This window comes from Pezoporus occidentalis, unplaced genomic scaffold (assembly GCF_034315485.1).
Source record: "Pezoporus occidentalis ecotype Australia unplaced genomic scaffold, CSIRO_AGI_Poc_V1 ctg45, whole genome shotgun sequence".
Taxonomy (NCBI): Eukaryota; Metazoa; Chordata; class Aves; order Psittaciformes; family Psittacidae; genus Pezoporus; species Pezoporus occidentalis.
In genome coordinates this window covers 593,425-615,784 of record NW_026915780.1, presented here as the reverse complement: position 1 = coordinate 615,784, position 22,360 = coordinate 593,425, and the positions used below count along the sequence as shown (strand labels likewise).

Below are 22,360 nucleotides of genomic sequence, written 5' to 3'. Positions count from 1 at the left end.
TTCTTCCCACTAACGACCTTCCCCCAAACTGCAGGAGGAAAGGAGCTATGCGCCTGTCCTGGGTGAGTTCAGGGCTGAGAAAGCCCCGAGGAAGGGTGCAGGGCCTGGGGAAGGCTGAGCTGCCTCAGAGGAACAGTGACTCCTTGACTGCTTTCAGGAATTACGGATCCACAGATCCCGGCTTTGCGGAGCAGAGCAAGCAGAGAAAGCAGATTCTTCAAACAGCAACGACATGGAGAGCAATGGACCTGCTCGAGAGAGTCCAGAGGAGGCCACGGAGAAGAGCAGGCTCCTTAAGGGGAGACCTTAGAGCAGTTCCAGTGCCTAAAGGGGCTGCAGGAAACCTGGAGAAGGGCACATCCACCAGGGCCATGGAACTCAGCACCATTGACACAGCAGCACTGCCTGGCTGCCAACCTCCAGTCTGCAGGGGTTGGGTTAATGCTGCACTTCCAAACACAAACATCCCTTTCCCTTCTCATTTCATGCGAGCTTTTTTAAAAAGAAAAATAAATATAAAATTTTATAAACTTAAAAACCATTTTATACTTCCTGTTTGCTTTTACTTCATTTTGTGCAGTTAAGAGGCAGTAATGGAAGGAAAAACACAGGAAAAGCCCCAAAACAGCTCTTCTGGAAGTAGATACCAGGGGCAGGCAGTACTGCCACCCCAGGGGTCAACAAAATCAAAGAATGAGAGCAATACAGGGGAAAGGAAATGGGCAAGAGGATCACCCAGCACCCCCTGTTCTTCCCCCTTCCATCACTCACCACCATCACAACTCCTAGTGACAGTTTAGCATGCCCCAACTACAACACACCGATAGCGCTGGCACGTCCCGAGGTGTCACCACTGGAGCTGTGACAATTTCAATCACTGCATCCCGTGGGGAAGCTGGGACCGGAGCTGTGTCCATGCACTGCCTGCCCTGCTGCGGGGTGGAACTGGGATGTCACAGCCAGACCTGCTCCCCCCTGCAGCCCAGGGCTCCGGCGCTCCCGAGGAGCACGATCACCACAGGAGGGATCCAGCTGCCGGCCGTGCTCGTGGCTTCATGAATCAAACATCAGAGTCTGCTTTCCCAACAAAACAGTGCTATCGGTTTCTTTTCCTCACACTCACCCCTATGGACCTGTAGCAGCGTTGGCTGCTTTCAGCCAGATCTCACAGAGGGATGGACATCCCAGAGGTGCACGAGTTCCGCTTGTGAAAGTCAATCAGACAACACAAAAAACAAAGATCCAGAAGGAGGGAAAGGCTCCACCATTAATTACACTGCATTATTAGACACCAGGGAGTCCCCATGGATCCATCACACCAAATCAGGCTCCACTGCTACGCATGAGTTAGTTGAGACAAGCTTTGTTCTGGCAACAAGACACAAGATCCTCTTGGTGCTGGTGCACTTTGAGAGCAAAAAGATGACTTGATGAGAGAAAACAACAGAGCTTCAAGAGGAGTACAGCAGCACAGCGGCACTGTGCCCAACAGCTCTGTGAGCACAAGGCAGAGCATGTCTACAAAGTGTGTGGGAGCCACCAAATGAAAACATCTTCTGGGCTGTTTTGTAGTAGATGAAGGAGAGAGGCTGGTTCCTAGAACCCCAGCCTGGTTTGTGTTGGAAGGGACCTCAAAGCTCCTCCAGCTCCAACCCCTGCCACGGGCAGGGACCCCTTCCACTGGAGCAGCTTGCTCCAAGCCCCTGTGTCCAACCTGGCCTTGAACACTGCCAGGGATGGGGCAGCCACAGCTTCTCTGGGCACCCTGTGCCAGCGCCTCAGCACCCTCACAGGGAAGAGCTTCTGCCTAAGAGCTCATCTCAGTCTCCCCTCGGGCAGGTTAAAGCCATTCCCCTTGGCCTGTCCCTACATCCCTTGTCCCAAGCCCCTCTCCAGCTTTCCTGCAGCCCCTTCAGGCACTGGAGCTGCTCTCAGGTCTCCCCTCCAGGAGCCTTCTCTTCTCCAGGCTGCCCCAGCCCAGCTCTCAGCCAGCTGTTACCCCTGGCTGTGCATTAAGCCCTGCCCTGCACTCCTCAATCCCCATGGCACAAGCAGCGAGCTCTGCCTGTCCCCACGGCTCAGGAGGGGGAAGGAGCTGGGTGAGCAGGGCCGTGGTCGTGACTCCAGAGGTGTCACAGTGCTCCAGAACAGCATCCGTGCCCTGCGGGGAGGCTTCAGCAAAGCACGCAGGAGATTCCCCCGACACGAGATGCAGTGACTCAGGGGCCAGGTCTGCGCGAGCTCAGGGCTTGGGAATCAGCAGCACATGGAAATGCCACAGCTCGCAGCCAGGCTCCCGCTTCCTCCAAGCCTCCTGACGACTGGGAACCAGCAGGCTCCATGACTCAGGAGGGACAGAGCCCGCTGAGCAACACAGCGAGAGCCTGTGTAGCGAGCGGGGGAGCCGGGGACACAGAGCAAAGCCACCCGCTCAGCACACAGCCCCTGGGTGCTGCCACGGGTGCGTGCCCCTCCGCAGCCTCCCCGTGTGCCACCCCATCGCCCCGGGGGCTCTGCGCCAGGTCCCACCCGTGCATGGAGACCTGCAGGGCCAGCAGCGGGGTTTGGGCGGAGGAAGGTGCTTCCACCCTCCGCTCCCATGCTGCTTTACTGTCCGCAGCCTCCAGCTGCTGGAGTGTGTCTCACCTCCCACCCCACAGCGTGACTCATCCACAGGGAATGACAGAGCCCCCGGCAGTCTCTAATGCACATGTTAATAAGGCACTGGGTATATAATTGTAACGGAGGTGGGCAGCTTTTTACTATAAATCACTGCCTTATGAAGCCTGATCCTGCAGCAACCCCAAACAGGTCCCTGCGGGGGTGCGCAGCGTCGTGTCCCAAGGCTCCCTCCACCTGAAGTCACCGCTCACACTGCCGCTCGAGATCATTCAGCAGCATCTTGTGCTCTGTAGCTGCACTGCTGCTGCCCCCAGCCCCGACCCTGCACAGGGAAGCGCTGCTGGACCACACCATCACCTCAGCTCGGCGTTCTCTGCCATTCCCTCCCATGGCTTTTGCCAGTGACAGCTTAGCAACACCCAGGAAAGGAAGAACATCAGCAAACAGTACCCAGGAGGTTGTATCGGAGGGAGCATCACCCTCCCTGTGCTCTGCGCTTCCGCACGCACCCACTGGCCCAGAAGGGTTTGGGCAGGTGCCCTCCCCAGCCAGGGAGCTGCTCCCGTGCCTCACGCTACGGTGAAACACGTCCTCCACATCACCACTGCCTGTTACCGCATCCCACAGAGCGCCCCGTGCAGCTCTGGGAGCCACGCAGGGTGATGCAAGGCCTTCCCTTCATCCAGGCTGGGGCCACATCCTGAAACCTCACCAGGCAGGGCTGGGTGGTCAAACAGCAGAGACTGCAGACCCGTGGGCACCCCTCGCCTGGCTGCCCCCTCCCAGCTGCCCACAGTGCTCTTGGAAAAGCAAACCCATGCTCACCTCTGGAGCCTCCTGACCTCAGTGCAGGTCCTTCTGCTGCCACCCGAACCAGCGTCGGGGCTGGCAGCAGCGTGTGAAGGAGTGACAGGGCCCATGTCCAGGGAGGATGCGTCTGGGGACCCTGCCTGTGCTCTGACAGACCCTCGGCCTCACACGGGCTCCAGCTCAGCAATGGAAAACACAGGGCAGAAAATACCTGTGATATCAAAGGATTACGTGTCTGGCCTTTCTTTTCGGAGAAAAATCCAACATTTATAAAGCTGGGAAAAAGGCTCAAGTTGTGCTATCAGAGAGGGGCTCTGCTGAGACCGGACTTCAAGGGAATTGTATTTGCAGTGTATGTGCCGGGCGGGCATGTCTGACCTTTACAGAATGGATTAAGGCTTTCAGCACCCAGCCTGGGCTGTGTGAGCGACTCAGGCAGCACACCCAGACATCACAGAGCTTGTGCAGAGCAAACCCAGACAAGCACGAGATAGGGAAGGGCCAGGAGCATCTGCCCCAGGAGCAGGGACCCCCCTGCACCCCGAGCAGGGACAGCTCCACTGCCTGCCATGCTGAGCTGAGCTGAGCTGACTGCAGCCCTGCCCTGGGCAGCCTGTTCCAATGCCTGAGCACCCTCTGGGGCAGGAATTGTTCCTCAGCTCCATCTAAACCTGCCCTGGTGCAGCTTGAGGCCGTTTCCTCGTCCCATCCCTTGTTCCTTGGGAGCAGAGACCAGCCCCTCCTGGCTCCATCCTCCTGTCAGGCACTTGTAGGGAGCCATCAGGTCCCCCCTGAGCCTTCTCTTCTCCAGACTGACCCCCCCAGGTCCCTCAGCCGTTCCCCATCACACTCATGCTCCAGTCAATACCTGACTACCATAAAACCCTCTTTGGTTGCCTTGAACCTCCCCAGGTCCCACTAAAACTTCACAAATTACTTAAAATAAAGAAAAAAAAGACAAAGATGTTACTGAAAGCAACACACACACACACACACACACACACACATACCCCCACACACACACCCCTAGCCCCTAGGCACTGCCCGCATGGGCCCACCCACCCTGAGACACGTTTGTTTGCTCTGGAAAACAGCACGTTGCTGCTCATTCCAACCCCCATCCACTGGCTTAATCCCCTATTTCCAACAGTATAAATCACTTCACAGCACTGAAGTGGAAATAATGAGTTCCCATAACCTTATCCAGTTCTTTACCCCTTGGAATAGGTGGCGGTGGCTGATTTGAGGGAGAATCAGAAGGAAACCCAAGTGGGAGGAGGATTACGGGAGCGAACACGCTTGGGCTGCCTCCTGGTTCAAATGGAGGAAGACTGCAGCCAGGAGAGCTCAATTTTTAGGAAGGGAGATGTCAGGATTCTTGCAATGCAATGAATGCCTTCCAGGATTCCCAGGTCTCACCATGTCTCTCGTGAAGCATAATGCAGCTCGGAGTGGTTCCCGTTACACAAATTGCATCACATTCTGGAACCCATGTTCTAGGGACAGGCCAAGGGGAATGGCTTGAACCTGCCCGAGGGGAGACTGAGATGAGCTCTTAGGCAGAAGCTCTTCCCTGTGAGGGTGCTGAGGCGCTGGCACAGGGTGCCCAGAGAAGCTGTGGCTGCCCCATCCCTAGGCAGTGTTCAAGGCCAGGTTGGACACAGGGGCTTGGAGCAAGCTGCTCTAGTGGAAGGGGTCCCTGGCTGTGGCAGGGGTTGGAGCTGGAGGAGCTTTGAGGTCCCTTCCAACAGAAACCAAGCTGGGATTCTATGAACCCTCTCTCGGCTGCTGCTCCTTGGGTAACAGCAACAGAACAGCGATAGCCTCAGTAACTGCTGCTGCTTGAAAAGGAGTCTGTGCCACAGGACAAATGTGATGCTCCTATGAAAATACTGAAAATCAAATAATATTACCTCTAATATGGATGGAAAATATTACTCATTTGCCAATTTGAGTAAACATGGAATTAAACATGACGTTCATTTGATTAATAGTATCTTCAAGTTGATTAAACCCATCTCTAGGAAACAGAAATGGGTTTGGCTTTGCAGACCTGCGAGAGCCACAGCTCCAGGCTCCCCAGCCTCTTCAAAAGCAATTCCTGAGTTCCTGTTTCCTTCCTTTGGTAGGGTTCCTGTGCTCAGGAACACACAGCCTGTCCTGAGGGGAAAGCAAATGCCTTGCCCAAAGCTACCCAGCAGTGTTGGTGCTGCCTCCCATCACCACGAGATCACACAGCACACCAGACTTCCCAGGTCGCTCACTGCGCAGTGAGACCTGCATCCCCGCTTTGAGATGGACTGGATAGCGGCTCCTCAACTCCTTCCTCACTGTGGGCAGATGGTGCTTGAATCAACCAAAGCAACCAAATCACTCACACATTTCAAACCCCAGTTTCCAGGTAGGAAGAGCTACATTTTCTGTAATTAAATGCGAGTTGTAAATGACTTTGTAAATGCAAAAAGCTTTTCTTAGCATCAAAGGAAATTTAGCATATTGACATAATTATCCAGAAAGATGACAGATGAATCACTGCAGCATTTTGTTGAAAGTGTATATACAATTCTGATGCCTGATAGACTGCTATGTGCCAGACTTAACCTTTCTTTAGCATAAACAGAGAAGGAAGCAGCCATGAGGAGCAGCTCTCTTCAAAGCCAAAAAGGCCCTGCCCTGGGACAGGAATATCTTTTTCCCCATTTCATGTTCTGAGCAGAATTAATTTTCCATCCCCAAGTGCTGCTGCTCAACAGAATAAATCCTCTTTGGCAAGTTTACATTCAGGACTATGAGTATTCTCATATGAGCTCCCAAAATACTGCTGGCTGCTATTCTGTAGCGAGGTTTTGATTTAGGTTTTGGTCCTCAATGATGAGCAGAAGTCACAAAACCCTGAGAGCTCCTACCCTGGCCAGGGCTGTCTTCCTCTGCTGTTTGCCTTTTATCTTTACAGCACTACCCTAAGGAAGGGTCTGAGCTTGTATTTAAGCATTCTGCATCATCTGTTATAACCTCAGGAACCCCACAGAGCTCTGCTGCCAGCTTTTGCCTTTTCTTCCTCGAGACATGGCTGCAAACACGGGTGACTGCTCAAACCCTGCTCCTCGAGGCTTGCACACTGCCCAGCGTTCCATGTTCACCAGCCGTGGCAGCCCCACATGGACTCACAACAAAGCCAGGCAGGAATTAGCATGGGAGAGTGCTCCAAGCACATCAGAACAGTGTGAAAGATACCTCGGTGCTCGGCAGTTAGCTGAGGCTGTGACAGAACATCTCCACCAGCAAGCAGTGCTAAGGACAGCGCTGTGACTAACAGTGTCCACTCGCTCCACTCTGAAAGCTGGACTCTACCTCATCAACACTGCGGCTGGATTGTGTGCTGGTGCTGTTCCTCACGACTGATGCCACGTCTGAAGTATCTAAAACGAGGATTTCAGAGCTTCTGCCTAAGAGCTCATATCAGTCTCCCCTCTGGCAGGTTAAAGCCATTCCCCTTGGCCTGTCCCTACATCCCTTGTCCCAAGCCCCTCTCCAGCTTTCCTGCAGCCCCTTTAGGCACTGGAGCTGCTCTCAGGTCTCCCCTTCAGGAGCCTTCTCCTCTCCAGGCTGCCCCAGCCCAGCTCTCTCAGCCTGGCTCCAGAGCAGAGGTGATTTCAGAACAAAATGATCTCCGACTTACGCAGTGAAACCTCCAACTGAAGCGTTTTCACTCCCCTCACTCGCTGTTCCTGCCGACCCAGCACATCACATCCCAGGTGAAACACAATCTCCACAAGAAAACTACAGAACAGCACCGGGGCAGTGCAGTCGCACCCACGTGCAAGAACACAGCACATGCACACACACACACTGGACTTGGTGCTTGCAGTGCAAGCAAATGGTGTAAAATGCCACGACAGAAGCAGCAAAGAGCTATTGACACAGGACCGAGTAAGAGCCACTGAAAAAGCGTGTAAGAGAGGCCTAGAGCTAGGAAACTGAGCAGTAACAGATTTCCAGAGCTCTCCAGCTTTTTGATCATCACCTCCCACCTTCTCCCACATGCTTGGCAAAAAACCCTTGTTAAAAATAAACAACAAAACCTCTCAGCATAACTCATTTCTGATGGGGAAAACAGCCCAGGGCTTCAGAGAGCCCTCCAGACCCCATCGTGCCAGCTCAGTCCCTCACCCAGCACAACTCCCTACGCCCTCCTGACTTACTGCCCCCCCTCACAAGCCATCAGCCCCCCCAGGAAGCAGAGAACAGGATGAGTGTGTGCTGTGAAATGGCCCCAGGTGTGCTGTAGTTCCAAATACACCTGTTTCACCAAGATGCCAAGAAATAAAGTAATGCCAAACGGCAGCAAGGTGTTTCCTGAACACGTTCTTCCTGTGTTTACTGAGCAGTCATGATACAGCAATGAAAGTGGCCTATTTCAGCACCGTTCCTGTGGCAGCAAGTATGCAACAGCAGACATCTGATACAACATACAAGCAAACCGAGGACCGAGGGTCCAAGCCTACCTTGCCAAAGCTTCCCTTCCCAATCGCCCGGAGAATCTGGAAGTGGTCAAAGTTCACTACAAGGTAAAGAAAAAAGAATTGACATTTGTAAATGCTTTAGTGCAAAGAGCTTACATTCAGAAAGAAGACAAGGAGACAATCGAAGAGCGTTGGTCAACCTTCAAGTCACTGCCTCCTGGGGAAGGTGATGGCCAGCAGCTGGTTTGCTTTCAAATCTCGTTACCTGCTTGTAGTAGCTAGAAAAGGGGTTGAATTGGATTACTAAAGAACTGGTTTAGCACAAGTTAAAATGCAGCTTTGGCCTGTGTTGATACAGGAGGAGTCCCACAGATATGCCATAAGCACATGAGCCAACTCAGAGCATGGCCGAGAGCAGAACACAAGCGCCCGGATCCATACAGCTTCACACTCAACATCCCAGGGGTTTGGCACTGCAGCATTCCAAAGGACAACACTTAGAGGATGACAAGACAATTAGCAATGACAAGAGAGGTCGGTGCAGCAATAACCCTTCAGTTAGTGCCGTGATCAGCAGCGCTGCAAATGAAATTACTTTTGCTAAACTACTGCTGTGATCTAATCTAACCTCAGTCTTCTGTAAACAAAACAGATATAACCATAGAACCCCAGCCTGGTTTGTGTTGGGAAGGACCTTAAAGCTCCTCCAGCTCCAGCCCCTGCCACGGGCAGGGACCCCTTCCACTAGAGCAGCTTGCTCCAAGACCCTGTGTCCAACCTGGCCTTCAGCACTGCCAGGGATGGGGCAGCCACAGCTTCTCTGGGCACCCTGTGCCAGCGCCTCAGCACCCTCACAGGAAAAATGCAGGTCTGTTTATACCACTAATGGAATAACCCTCATTGCCACACAGGGAGTGCCTCACAGACAAACAAACAAACAAACACTCCCACAAAAGCCGGGGTACCGGACACACCATTACCCCCTCTTTACAAATTGCCTCTTTCTGTCTCAATTCCTTGATGCCCTCAGAGCTCAGGAAGCTGCACGCTGCAAACAGAGCCCATGGCACACACTGCACTCTGGGGCTGGCTGCAGCACAAGCACTGCGCTCCCAAAGGGGCCATAGGTGTTGAGGAGGAGCTCCCCAGCGGCCGGAGCTGCACCCTGCTCAGCACCACCCGTCATCCTTGGCATTCCCACCACAAGATCCTGACATGCAAGGGGACCCTCAGCATTTCCTCCCCAGAAGGCTGGATGAAGAGAAATGCGGGGCATGGGTTTGGGGACCTGCAGCAAGAACGAAGCATGAGGTGTTCAACAGCGAGCACTGAACCCGTGTCTGACTGGCAGCGGAGACCAGGATCACACAGGAAGAGCGGGAGCAAAGAATTCACCATAAATATTCCGAATCCCACTCGCAGATCTTAAATAAATGCACATCTGTCATCTCTGAGGATGAATCAAAAGCTCACGCATGCCCGTGGAGTTCCTATTACCCTTTTGTGCTAGGCTGATATCCAAAATATTGTTATTGTCGCTTTTGTGGGACATTTTCTGCAGGAGAACTCAGAAAACTTTGCCAAATTAATTGAAAACAGAGTCTGGGCCAGCTCTTACCACATATCTGCCTGCGCTCCCAGCCCACTCCACACTCCACAAGTGATGCTGAAGGGCAGATGCACCATCTCCTCCTCAACGATGATGCAGGAGACTCCATGAAAGATTCATTGGAGAACCCAATGCCGCCCCATCCTGACAGCCCCTGTGCCTCCAAAGGGCTCAGCTACATGGGTGGTGTCATCTCCTTATCACACCCCTTCTTTCCCTCTGCTCCTTTCTACTCTGCTCTGGTGAGACCCCACTGGCAGCACTGTGCCTAGTTCTGGTGTCCTCAGCACAAGAGGGACGTGGAGCTGTTGGAGGGAGGCCAGAGGAGGCCATGGAGATGCTGCGAGGGCTGGAGCAGCTCTGCTCTGGAGCCAGGCTGAGAGAGCTGGGCTGGGGCAGCCTGGAGAAGAGAAGGCTCCTGAAGGGGAGACCTGAGAGCAGCTCCAGTGCCTGAAGGGGCTGCAGGAAAGCTGGAGAGGGGCTTGGGACAAGGGATGTAGGGACAGGCCAAGGGGAATGGCTTTAACCTGCCCGAGGGGAGACTGAGATGAGCTCTTAGGCAGAAGCTCTTCCCTGTGAGGGTGCTGAGGCGCTGGCACAGGGTGCCCAGAGAAGCTGTGGCTGCCCCATCCCTGGCAGTGTTCAAGGCCAGGTTGGACACAGGGGCTTGGAAATTTAAGGTCCTTTCCAACCCAAACCATTCTATGATTTTACTGAGGTTTTTCGCTACCACCCCTCTTAGGGAGCCTGTAGTGACTGCAGCAATGCAAAGCTGCGACTGCATCGTGCTCATATTCTCTCTCAGATCCAAACCGCTCTCACACAACACACAATGCTGAAGCATCTGGGGCAACAGATCCAGGCTTCTTCACGTGCTAACAAATCAATTAACTGAGCTTCTGTCACTCAGAACCACTCAAAGAGGAAACCCAGCACAGTGACAGCGCTCTCTTGGCAGTGAAACCCTTGGGAGCACTCATGCTCTGTGATCACTCTGGGAGGACGGCTCCTGACAGTTCCTCAGTACAATGTTTGGAATATTGTGTAAAAAAAGCACTGCCACTAAGAAAACAAACCCCAAAGTGTCATTGCCATGTCTCCATGGCTACGACTGCTCTAGAAAGCACGCTCCAGGCAGCAGGCAAGAAATCCAGATAGGAAAAGTCACCTTGAACCTGTCAGTGAAGATGTCACTTCCAGCAAGTTAAATCCAGGGTTCTGCCCTTCGAGGCTCAGCTGGTGTCAGAAACAGGCACTGGCTGCTTTCAGTTTCATTATTTTCTTCAGGAACTAGTGAGCAATCCCATTAAAGCAGCAAACCTCAGCACTTGGGGAAGTTGCTCACAGCAGCAGCACGTTGCTCTTGTGTTCGGCACGCTGGATTTCTACAGATGACAACGTACCACTACAGAATATGTGATGATCACAGAGACAGGAACCTGAACGCGCCTGGAACAGCTACTTGTGATCTGAGGCCGCGCTCCCTGCGAGCTGACAGGACAAAGCTGCCCTTCACCCGCTGCTGCAAGAGCTGATGATGTGGGGGTGGCTGGTCCTGAGGCACAGGCACCCCTGGAGGACTCATGACACTCGCTGCCAGGGAGGAGAAGATGAGGCGGCCAAGGCCCCAAGCCTGCCAGGGTTTAAGAGGCATTTGGACAATGGCCTTAATAACATGCTTTAACTTAGTCAGCCCTGAAGGACTGGATGACCATTGGAGGTCTCTTCTAACTCCAACTGAAATATTCTGTTCTATTCTGTTCTGTTCTACTTTGCTTCTATCCTACTCTACCCTACCTTACCTTATCTTAGTCTAGTCTATTCTGTTCTATTCTGTTACTATTCTATTCCTATTCCACCCTATACTTAGTGACATGGTTTAGTGGGGCCTTGGCAGCCCCAGGGCAACAGCTGGACTTGACCTTACAGGTCTTTTTCAACCTGGCTGATTCTGTGATCCTATCCTATCCTATCCTGAGCCCACCTGCAATGTGCGGGCAAAAGGGATTGTGGCACCACAGCAAAGGACGTCGACTTCTTGGTCACATCCCAACCCGATGCCGATGCCATGTGCTGTGTGTGCCCGATGGGTACTTCGTTAGCTCCTTGTGACAAAACTACACTAATGACTCCTACTGACTCCTTTAACACTTGTTATCAATATGGCACCTCTGCAGGTAAGTGGGGCTGCTGGACATACAATGGTATTTGCCATGAGAGAAACATGCCTCTTCCTGACTCTCCCCGGTACCAAGTGACCAGCCATGAACCACAGAAAGAGATGAACACCATGACCTGGATTTGCTCAGTTTGGCATGTTCTTGTCCTCCATCTCCAGCACTGCATGACAAGCAGTGGCACGTGGGACCTCAGCAAACCTCACGCAGCCCAGTCCAGCCCACTTCACAAGAGAGGACCAGGTGCTGCACTGCATCCCTGTAATTAAGACGTCATTGTAGTCACAAAATGTACTCTGTGATAAAGCTTCCATTCTCCAGTGAAATAAAGGGAATGAAGAACATGTTTCTCTGCAAAAATTCCTTCTACAGAAGGACGCCTCAACGTGAGATGCAAAAAAATGAGGGGTTTGTCTTTACCATCTCAAATTTGTGAGTGTTTTCATTATTTTTGCTGGTTATTCTACATTTCTATACAAGATACCTAAAAGTATGGCAAGACGAAAGTACCATGAAACTTCAGATACACAGTGGACACCCAGTGAGGGCTCACACTCAGGACTTGGTATCAGTGTTCAACAGCAGGAAAACAATGGGTGCAGTTAGTAAACCTGGTATCCACTCTCCTCAGATCTTGGGAAAACAGAGAATTAAAAGTCACATTTCAAGGATTAAGTCAACCTTTCACTATTTATCCGCACATTTTCCAGCGTTATGGATAAAAAAAGGAAAGTTTTAACTCCAAGAATGACTTTCTACAATGGTGAAGACCTAATAAATTCTTTCTTGAGCCTTGTAACAGCAAGTCTGTAGGGCTAGTACAACATGATCAGCTTCCTCATTCTATCAATGTATTTCTGTATGTTGGCATAATTAATAACATTTGTCAACCTATTACATTACTGCAGCTTAGCTCGGGAAGAAAGCACCATGGTAATTGATGTTGAAGCATTAATGTGGCCACGGTAACCACAAGTTCACTGCCACAGAATGCCCAGAGCTTCAGCTCACAGAAAAGCGAGTTACAGCTGAGACCAAGGATCACCACACACATCAATCCCAGCCGGAAGGAGCGGCCGCTTCTGCACGCGTCAGGTGGTGGATGGGCAGGAGCTCTTCCCTGTGAGGGTGCTGAGGCGCTGGCACAGGGTGCCCAGAGAAGCTGTGGCTGCCCCATCCCTGGCAGTGCTCAAGGCCAGGTTGGACACAGGGGCTTGGAGCAAGCTGCTCTAGTGGAAGGGGTCCCTGCCCGTGGCAGGGGTTGGAGCTGGAGGAGCTTTAAGTTCCCTTCCAACACAAACCAGGCTGGGAGCCTGTGATCCAATGATTTGACAGAGAGAAGAAGCAAAGAGCAATGGGGATCAGTATCAGCAGTGCTCTCCAAGCCTAGAACCCTCTGAGTACAAGGCATCCATTTTCCTCTAAGTGGAAGGCTCCATACGGCACAGGAAACCACTGCTTTCCTTTCCATCACTGCAAAAGCACAAGCAATATGTTCTGTCTCCAGCACCTCGGGCTGATCTGTTTTGCCTATTCATATCCACAGGGAAGATTACATGGGTGAGAAAAATGGCAGTACGGTAGAATGTGACTGACAGGAAGCTCAAGTGAGCATTAACTACCCAGGAATTCAGGGAATGATGGTAGATAATGAAAGAAATTAAAGGTACAATATAAGCCCTTTCGAAACGAAGAATTCAAACATACTATTAGGCAGCAACTCTGAAGTCGTGTAAAAACAGCAAGTTATTGTATGATTAAAAATGAACCTCTGCAACTCAGTAAGGAATCAAATACACCACACAAAGCAACTGCAAAGGCATTTTAGGATGACTGAGGGTTATTGATGCTGGGTACAGAAATGTTTGCATTGGCCAGAAACCATTCCTAATTAGTGGAAAACTACTGCCTGTATTGGTCAGGAGCCCTTCCAGAGGAGTGCAAGCTTACTGCATTCATCTGCTTCTCCATCAAGGAGGCACTAGGGACCTTGAAGGCAAACAGCCCCTTGTCCCCGTGTTCTGTGCCGTACAAATGCTGTTTGTGTTCCTCTGCAGCAACAACCAAAGGGGTTATTCATTAACCCCTGGCTGAGCTCTCCTTTGGCGCGGATTAGCGAGCACTAAATGAGTTCACGGTGGCCAAAAGCAGAGCAGACAGCACGTGCTTTACACACGCAGGCTGAGGGCAAGGCAGGCTGTTTGCATCGACCACACACCGCCACGGCCATTGCCCTCAGCTCAGGGTCAGACGTGCTGCCAAGGGCCGGCTGCAGGAGGGCAGCACGCGCCTGCTGTGCTCACCAGAGCCCTGCAGCACCCAAAACGAGGAACTGAGGCCCCAGGGCCAGCGCTGACAGCAGTTTTGCTCCTGTGTGCTCCCACAAGCCCGGCTCCAGTGTTTCTAGAAGGGCACTGCCTCCCAGCAAAGCTCCCTGGGAAATGGCCCGTTTTATGGGGTGTCGCTTGTTGAACATTGCACAGGGGTGGTGCTGCAGAGGCAGATGTTCTGCAGGAGCCATCCACTGCCCACGTGAACGCCCGGCGCTGATCCCTCATGCTGGTGCTCCCAGCCCTTCCCACCACACTCCGATGCTCAGCTCACAGCACGGGCAGGCTGCAGAGCAGGTTTCATTACAAGGCAGCAGAGCCAAGGCTCAACGCCCATCAGCCCGTGGCAGACAGAGCACGTCATGGCTCCAGCACTGGGACCTCAGCTACTGACCACCAGCCAGGGTGGGGTGGGCACTGACAGCCAGCACCAGGGGCTCAGCCGAGGTGGCCATGGGGCTAAACTGAGGCTGAAGCTCATGCACCACTACATCCCCCTACCAGCCGCCCGGATGAGGGGAGGAGGCGGGTGCCAATAGAGCCATAGAATCCCAGCCTGGTTTGTGTTGGAAGGGACCTCAAAGCTCCTCCAGCTCCAACCCCTGCCATGGGCAGGGACCCCTTCCACCAGAGCAGCTTGCTCCAAGCCCCTGTGTCCAACCTGGCCTTGAGCACTGCCAGGGATGGGGCAGCCACAGCTTCTCTGGGCACCCTGTGCCAGCGCCTCAGCACCCTCACAGGGAAGAGCTTCTGCCTCAGATCCCCCTGGGACTGCCGTCAGCCAACCCTCCTCCTGAGCCCAGGACAGCCGCCAAGCTGGACCTACCTGGTGGGCTTCGACAGGCCAGGACCTGGGGACATCAACTGTAACGGTAGAAAGAAATAGAGGACACAGTGCTCTTTGGTGCATGTCAGAGCAGGGTCACACCCTGGAACGGTGCAGCCATCGCCGAGCTCACTCCCATTAACTGATGGGTTTATACCCTCAACATCTCAGCACTGGGGGCTCTCCATGCCAACTTCATGCCATGGACCATGCTCTCCTTCCCCAGGAGTGCACCAGGGAGGGGAGGACATGGAAGGCTCAAGCAGGGTGTCCTGCCCTTCAGTCAGTCCTCCTCTAGGACCCCAAGCCCACTCAACCAGGTTCTCACAGATCAATTCAGCCAGAGGGCAAACGTTGCCATTGAAATGTGCTACAATGCTCTTTGTGTGAAGACACGGCATTCAGGGCATTCTGCACTAGAAAATAAACCTCATTAAGTACCAGATTCGGCTTCCATCATTTATCAAGCTGACAGATCGGATGTCTGCTCCAACCTTTAGTTGTTTTGCTGCTTTTCCCCCACTTCTACAGCTCAGAAAATTTTATTTCAAGTAACGAAGATTGATTTACCAACAAAAACAATGTCCTTCCAGCACATTTATAGTAGCATAACATTAGCAACAAACATCTGCTAAATGTTACTTAACGCTTTGGCAGCATATGTTACAAACGGTACATGGACGACTGAAGGTGCATTACAAAATCTTCAGGTTGCATTGTGTGCAGAGCTAGGCTGTGGCAGATAGAAACCCCAAACTGAACAGAAAGCCCCCTAGTAAAGCCAAACACTGTTAGACAAATGTATTCCAATGAAAGCTGCAAATGTGGCTGCACCAGGACACTGAATTCCCCTCCTCTGTGCAATGCCATTGTGGTACAGGGCACAGGAAGGTGGGAAGAGCTCTCTTCTCTGCAGTGCTTTCAGAGCTGACCTTGCCAGGACTTCCCTGCGCAATAAAACCTCCTTTGCATTTTAATCCTGAAAGGTAAAAAGAGCAAAGAGTTGCACAAACTGAAATGCTTGACCCCAAAGTTTTCATTTCTCCTCTGAAAAATGTGAATTTCAGTTACAATACCCCCAAAACTGGTGCTTTTCACAGCTTCCCACTTTGAACCTTGAGAAACGTTTCAAGTGTTCTCAAAATCTTGGCTAACACAAAGCTGGGGCGTCTTTGCCATTTCCATCTCAAACCGGAACCTGCCCGAGGGGAGACTGAGATGAGCTCTTAGGCAGAAGCTCTTCCCTGTGAGGGTGCTGAGGCGCTGGCACAGGGTGCCCAGAGAAGCTGTGGCTGCCCCATCCCTGGCAGTGTTCAAGGCCAGGTTGGACCCAAGGGCTCGGAGCAAGCTGCTCTAGTGGAAGGGGTCCCTGCCCGTGGCAGGGGTTGGAGCTGGAGGAGCTTTGAGGTCCCTTCCAGCACAAACCAGGCTGGGGTTCTGTGATGTTGCTCAGCACAACAGAAAAGCTGGGGTTTGTCAGCCTCGGTTCACTTCCATCCAAGGGAATCAGGGTCATGTTTTATGCATGTGCCACACAGTTTGGCTCTGCAGTGGTAAGGTTTGCTGAGCAATCCCAGCTTAAACACAGTTAAGGAATTCTCACTGGAAGATGCAGAAACTGTTAGCAATTAGAAATAAAATCCAGCCAGTAAAGAAACCCTGTTTCCAGGAAGAACCTTATTACTACTACAGCGAGCCAGCTCCAATCTCCAAGTTTTTGAGGAGGCAGCTACTAACTCCAGGTGAGCCAGAAATCCACAAGGACTCTTGCAATGAAGCAGAAAGCATGAGGAAAAAGAAAAGAATGAAGCATTTTAGAAGCTTGTAATAAACTTGGGGATGTAGAAGTTCAAGAACCATCCCAATATTAAATAAAAGATACATGAGATCGAGCTTTTAAAAGCCCAAGAAATTAATTTAATTAGGAATTCCTTTGATGCAGGATTTTTGCCCTTGCGGTGCTGCATGCCCAGCCCCTGGGACGCAGCTCATCGTTTCACATCTTTAAACAGAGCTCCACATAAATGCTTTCTACACACCCAGCCAAGAGGGTTTTCATGCTGCAGCAGCGCATTCAGAGCAACCCTCCCTTAGCTCTTGTCTTCTAAAGGTCCCCTTACCCCAGCAGCCACACCAGTGCCCATTAAAGTTTCCAAGCAGGATGATGCTGGCCTCGCTGTCCTCCCACCACCGCAACCACTGACACGATGACCTGAGCTTCCTCACATCCTCCTCCTCAGACCCACCACCTCATCAAAGATGGATCCTGCAGCATGGCTCAGCCTCCACCCCTGGGAGGAAAACCCACTGCTCCCTTGAGCACTGCCTGAGCTGTGAAATATTTAAGCCCATGCAGTGATGCTCGATGAGCTCTGAAAACGGGGACAAGCAATCAGCTTTGCAGCTAGGAGTATGCAAAACCCTATTGAGGATGTGTCTAAAGACCTGCCAGAGCACAGGCATTGCTGTGGTTTCTGTCCTGAGGACACCACTGGAGCCTTTGTCCAGCCAGCACGTGAGGGGTCCCACAGCCAGGAGGACCAGAACCAGCGGTTCTTATGGCAACCTTTTCAATAGCAGTTTTCCTGCTTGTTTCTTCTCTTGGCAGCCACTCCAGCATGACCTGGGATGCATGAGGCTCCAAGAAAGGTGGGGAAAGTTCAACATCACAAAGCCCATGGTGTACGGACTGTAATTATCATAGGGGGGCCCACATGCTAGTGTGCTCTGTCTTACTCCTGAGTGTATCACAGACTCCCAGCCGGTTTGTGTTGGAAGGGACCTTAAAGCTCCTCCAGCTCCAACCCCTGCCATGGGCAGGGACCCCTTCCACTAGAGCAGCTTGCTCCAAGCCCTGTGTCCAACCTGGCCTTGAACACTGCCAGGGATGGGGCAGCCACAGCTTCTCTGGGCACCCTGTGCCAGCGCCTCAGCACCCTCACAGGGAAGAGCTTCTGCCTAAGAGCTCAGCTCAGTCTCCCCTCGGGCAGGTTAAAGCCATTCCCCTTGGCCTGTCCCTACATCCCTTGTCCCAAGCCCCTCTCCGGGTTTCCTGCAGCCCCTTTAGGCACTGGAGCAGGGAGCTCCCGTGTAGCAGTCACAGAACACTTAGCAGGAAGCGTTCCTGGGCTTCTCATAAACATGACCAGGGAAACAGTGAAGGTCGATTGCTGCTGCTCGGTGCTGAAGCCGTTCTGCCAGCCCCACTTAACTGCCCTATTTGACATGGCCAGGCAGGGCGGCAATGACAGGCAGCAGCGCGGGGCCCTTGCTCCGGGCTGGACCCTGGGGCTCAGTGTGGTGTGAGAGCAGTGCCAGCCCTACCCTGAGCACGCCAATAAAACGTACATTAAGTGGATTAAGAGCAGGATGAGCTGTGGCTCTTGGCATGGTGCTGGAGCATTAACCATTTCTCAGAGCTGTCTAATATAAGAATAGATATTTTCCACATTTATGGCAAAGTAATGGTTTCATTGAGTGTCCTGAACTTGCAGTGTCATAAAGAGACGGTTTGTATCAGAAATAAGGTCTGCTTCTTTTCATGACCTGGTCTCACCCGTGGCTCTGACTCTACAGAGAAGCCATGAAACGAGAAGTTAATTCTTTAAACCTTTTCAATCCACAATTTAAACAGTGACAAAGCCACCTTTGAGAGCCTGACACTACAAACTGCTTCAGATCCTTGGCTCTTTGATTCACCTTTCTCCTGAGGATGAGCACAAGCCTAAACCCTTATGTTCTATCAGCAGTGATATTCATGGGATGCAAAGGGTCCGTCCTGCCCTCCCGCACAGAACACGACTGTCTCCAAGCACACCCTCCCCTCCATGCTGTAGCTTCTCCTCTGTGTTAATCACTTGAAAGTTGCTAAATTATTCACCGCTCATAGAATACATTTTCATTGCCTGGAGCTGGCAGTGGGGAATGACTTGGAGAAACAGGTCACCCTCATCCCATGTAACCAACATACACCTCATCTGCAAAACGGCTGAGGGACCTGGGGGGCTCAGTCTGGGGAAGAGAAGGCTCAGGGGGGACCTGATCACTGCCTACAAGTGCCTGACAGGAGGATGGAACCAGGAGGGGCTGGGCTCTGCTCCCAGGGAACAAGGGATGGGACAAGAGGAAACGGCCTCAAGCTGCACCAGGGCAGGTTTAGATGGAGCTGAGGAACAATTCCTGCCCCAGAGGGTGCTCAGGCATTGGAACAGGCTGCCCAGGGCAGGGCTGCAGGCACCGTCCCTGCAAGTGTTCACACCCCGTGGAGACGAGGCCTCAGTGCCATGGGTTGGGGGTGGCCTGGGCAGTGCTGGAGTAAGGGTTGGACTGGATGAGCTTGAAGGGCTTTTCCAATGGTGCTGATCCTGTGATTCCATGTGCTCCCCCCACCCCATATGTCCTTCTCGCACTGCTCCATGATGCTGAACCCACCATCTCCGCAGTGTGCCCTGCCTCCACATCTGTAACAAACCACACACAACACAATTAATAGACCAGCATTTGCCTGGTGTTCCCACAGACCATGAGCAAAGCCTTAACGATAACTGCAACGGACCCGATCCAAGCTTTCCAACACCACTACCTCGGCTGGAGAAAGCTCCCCCCTGCCTGGAACCCAAGCCCACCACCAGCCTTGGCCATGAGGTTCCTCCTCTGCCTCGGAGCAGGAGCAGGTTGAGGTTTTTCTCTTCCTTTCCCTTACCTACACGCCTCCAGAATAAACAGATTTGAACACACATTTAAAACAGCAAATTAAGGAAGGAATTTTTTTCTGGCACGTTGAATTTTCTGTTTTTACACATTCCCAAATTAAATGCAATTTGCTAAGGACTGTTCCCCAGCAAGCTGTTAGCCATAATATGCCCAGGCTGCTGTCTATTGGGTCCACATCAATTTTCCCCTCTGGGAGGCACAGAACAAGGACCCTGCTTGAGCTTTCTGCTCCTGTGATGCTCTGCTCCGGTGGAGGTGGCACTTGCCAGCATTTGATTACATGGAAATCACTCCGGTACCACCAGCCTCTGGGAAACGGCATTCAGCTGGGAGGAAACAAGCGGCACACGAAGCCAGAGCACAAAGCAAAGGATCTTTAACACACCATCACTGGAACCGGTGCTGAAGCAAGCTGAAGCCCAGCACACAGCCAGGGGAGGAAAGGAAACCTCACTGGGCAGGTCAGAGAAGGATGGAGGGACCGCAGCACCGCGCGGATGAGCCTGAGGACACGGACAGCCACCAGCCCTGTGCTCTGTTCCTGGCTCCTTCTCTGGTCCAAAGGGAACTGAACTGACTCCCTCTTTGCGCTGCTCGCTGAAAAGCCCATTCTGCTGCACAGAGCAGGCCTCGCTTGCCTGTGTCACACACACAGAGCCAGCGCCAGCACAGCAGTGTCTGGTTCACAACAGAACCTGGGCAGAGGTGTCAGAGCAGAATGAAACACAGTGTGCAGCTCAGCTCGCTGCCTGCAGGGCACTGCTTGCAGCTTGGGATGGATAAAGAGCAGGGATATTGGAAGAGGTACACAGACCACTGTTTGGGAATTCTAAGGTCCAACCTCAGTCCCAGACACAATGCTTGTGGAGAACCCACGGCACAACCAGGTCCTTCAGCACTTGGCGATGGGATCCTGTTTGTGGGTCACAACAAGATGCTGATCACGGAGTGAAACCTCCCTGGCACATGGAGCGGAATAATTACCATGCTGTTTTGTTCCCGTAGCAGGTCGAAGCGATCATTACCAACTGAGGAAAGCCAGGGCTAATAATAGTACTGCTCACAACGCAGTCAAGGCTTCAGTTCAGACCAACAGGAACAGAGAACCACAGAGTGGTGTGGGTTAGAAGGGACCTCAAAGCTCATCCACTTCCAACCCCTGCCACGGGCAGGGACCCCTTCCACTAGAGCAGCTTGCTCCAAGCCCCTGTGTCCAACCTGGCCTTGAACACTGCCAGGGATGGGGCAGCCACAGCTTCTCTGGGCACCCTGTGCCAGCGCCTCAGCACCCTCACAGGGAAGAGCTTCTGCCTAAGAGCTCATCTCAGTCTCCCCTCTGGCAGGTTAAAGCCATTCCCCTTGGCCTGTCCCTACATCCCTTGTCCCAAGCCCCTCTCCAGCTTTCCTGCAGCCCCTTCAGGCACTGGAGCTGCTCTCAGGTCTCCCCTTCAGGAGCCTTCTCTTCTCCAGGCTGCCCCAGCCCAGCTCTCTCAGCCTGGCTCCGGAGCAGAGCTGCTCCAGCCCTCGCAGCAGCTCTATGGCCCTCCAATATTTGAGCTCAACAGCAAAGAGCTGACGCTGCTTCCTACTGACTTTCAATACTTGTGCATGGAGAAACACAGATTTCACACTGGAACAGCACAAATTCTAATGCACAGGGGATTAACTTTGAACTTCATTATGTGCAGCCAGGTGGCACTTGGTATTCCTGCTTCCTTAGCTGAACCCAGCCACACACATTAAACCATTTCAGTGCGCGTGCACTGATGGAGCTAATTAGGACTCCTGGGGGGCTGAGCTCAACACCATCAGTGTTGGCTAAACTGAAAACACAGCGCTCCAGAAGGCAGCCTGCACAGCAGAGCCTGTGAGACAGCGTGCTCCTGCCAACCTGCACCAACCAGCGGTGCTGGCTGGGGAAACGAGGACGTCCCCACAGATAAATGCTGAACACTGCATCTCCTGGGCTTCCGCAGGGCTTCACCATCGACACCGGCTTCAGGAGGCTCAAACCAGGAACCAAACTAAAACTTTGCTCACGTTTTGAACTGGATTGTGTTAAAGCTACATTAAATAAAAGGGTCATTTAAAAATAAAAGCATTAAACCAAAGAAATTCCTCCACCTGTGACTTGGTATGAGCGTGAGATGGGCACAGTGCTGGGTCAGGTCAGACATTAGCTCATGTCCCATCAACCTAACCCTGTGCCTTACCATGCGGTTTGCTCCCAGCAGGTCGGTTTGGTGCTGAGCTCGCACTGGTGCTGTGCTGTGGCACACACTGGCCATGCCACCAATGGGCTGCAGAGCCTGCAGAGCCGACCGACCTCCTGCGAGCCCAGCAGGAGCTACCGGTGGTGAGGAGCTGATGGACCAGGGAGCTGTGGGAACAACGTCTGCCAGATGGAGGCACTGAGAAAGGCAAGGCAGGACCTGGTGTTCTCCAGAGCTGGTGAAGTGATTTGTTACAGCACGGGGCTGCACCACCGTGGTGCTAAAATGCATGCTTGGGAACGCTGGTGGGAAATGGTGGGGCATTGCTGACCTGCCTTGAGAGTCTGCAGATAGAGACCCTCCAAAGCATTACATCTGTACCAAGGTATTAGTGACTAACGGCATGAAGCCAAACACAGGGTTTCCTTCTGTCAGCTCCCAGGAGTGACAATATTCAGCAATACATTACGAATGCTTTCCTATAACCTTTCTTTTTAAAACACATCAACTTATTCAATAACATCTTTGTTCAGTCTGCTCACTGCAGCTATTTTGGTGCTGTCTGACCTGTCAGAGCGAACACGAAACTGGAGGAGA

At 52.5% G+C, this 22,360-nt stretch overlaps 2 protein-coding genes across 4 annotated transcripts in view; both read right to left on the bottom strand.

Annotated features, from left to right (window-relative positions):
• The window catches only part of BNIP3 (BCL2 interacting protein 3), a 234,144-nt gene that overhangs the window by 140,115 nt on the left and 71,669 nt on the right, over positions 1–22,360 (bottom strand). The window lies entirely within an intron of this gene.
• Positions 1–22,360, bottom strand: part of STK32C (serine/threonine kinase 32C) — a 78,585-nt gene that overhangs the window by 27,579 nt on the left and 28,646 nt on the right. Inside the window, exon 2 of one of the 2 annotated variants that reach the window (XM_062635163.1) lies at positions 7,938–7,993. The exons of the other annotated variant lie outside the window; for it this stretch is intronic. Within the exon in view, the coding sequence (XP_062491147.1) occupies positions 7,938–7,993 (56 nt within the window). The remainder of the gene's footprint in view (positions 1–7,937; positions 7,994–22,360) is intronic. 2 annotated transcript variants of the gene reach the window in all.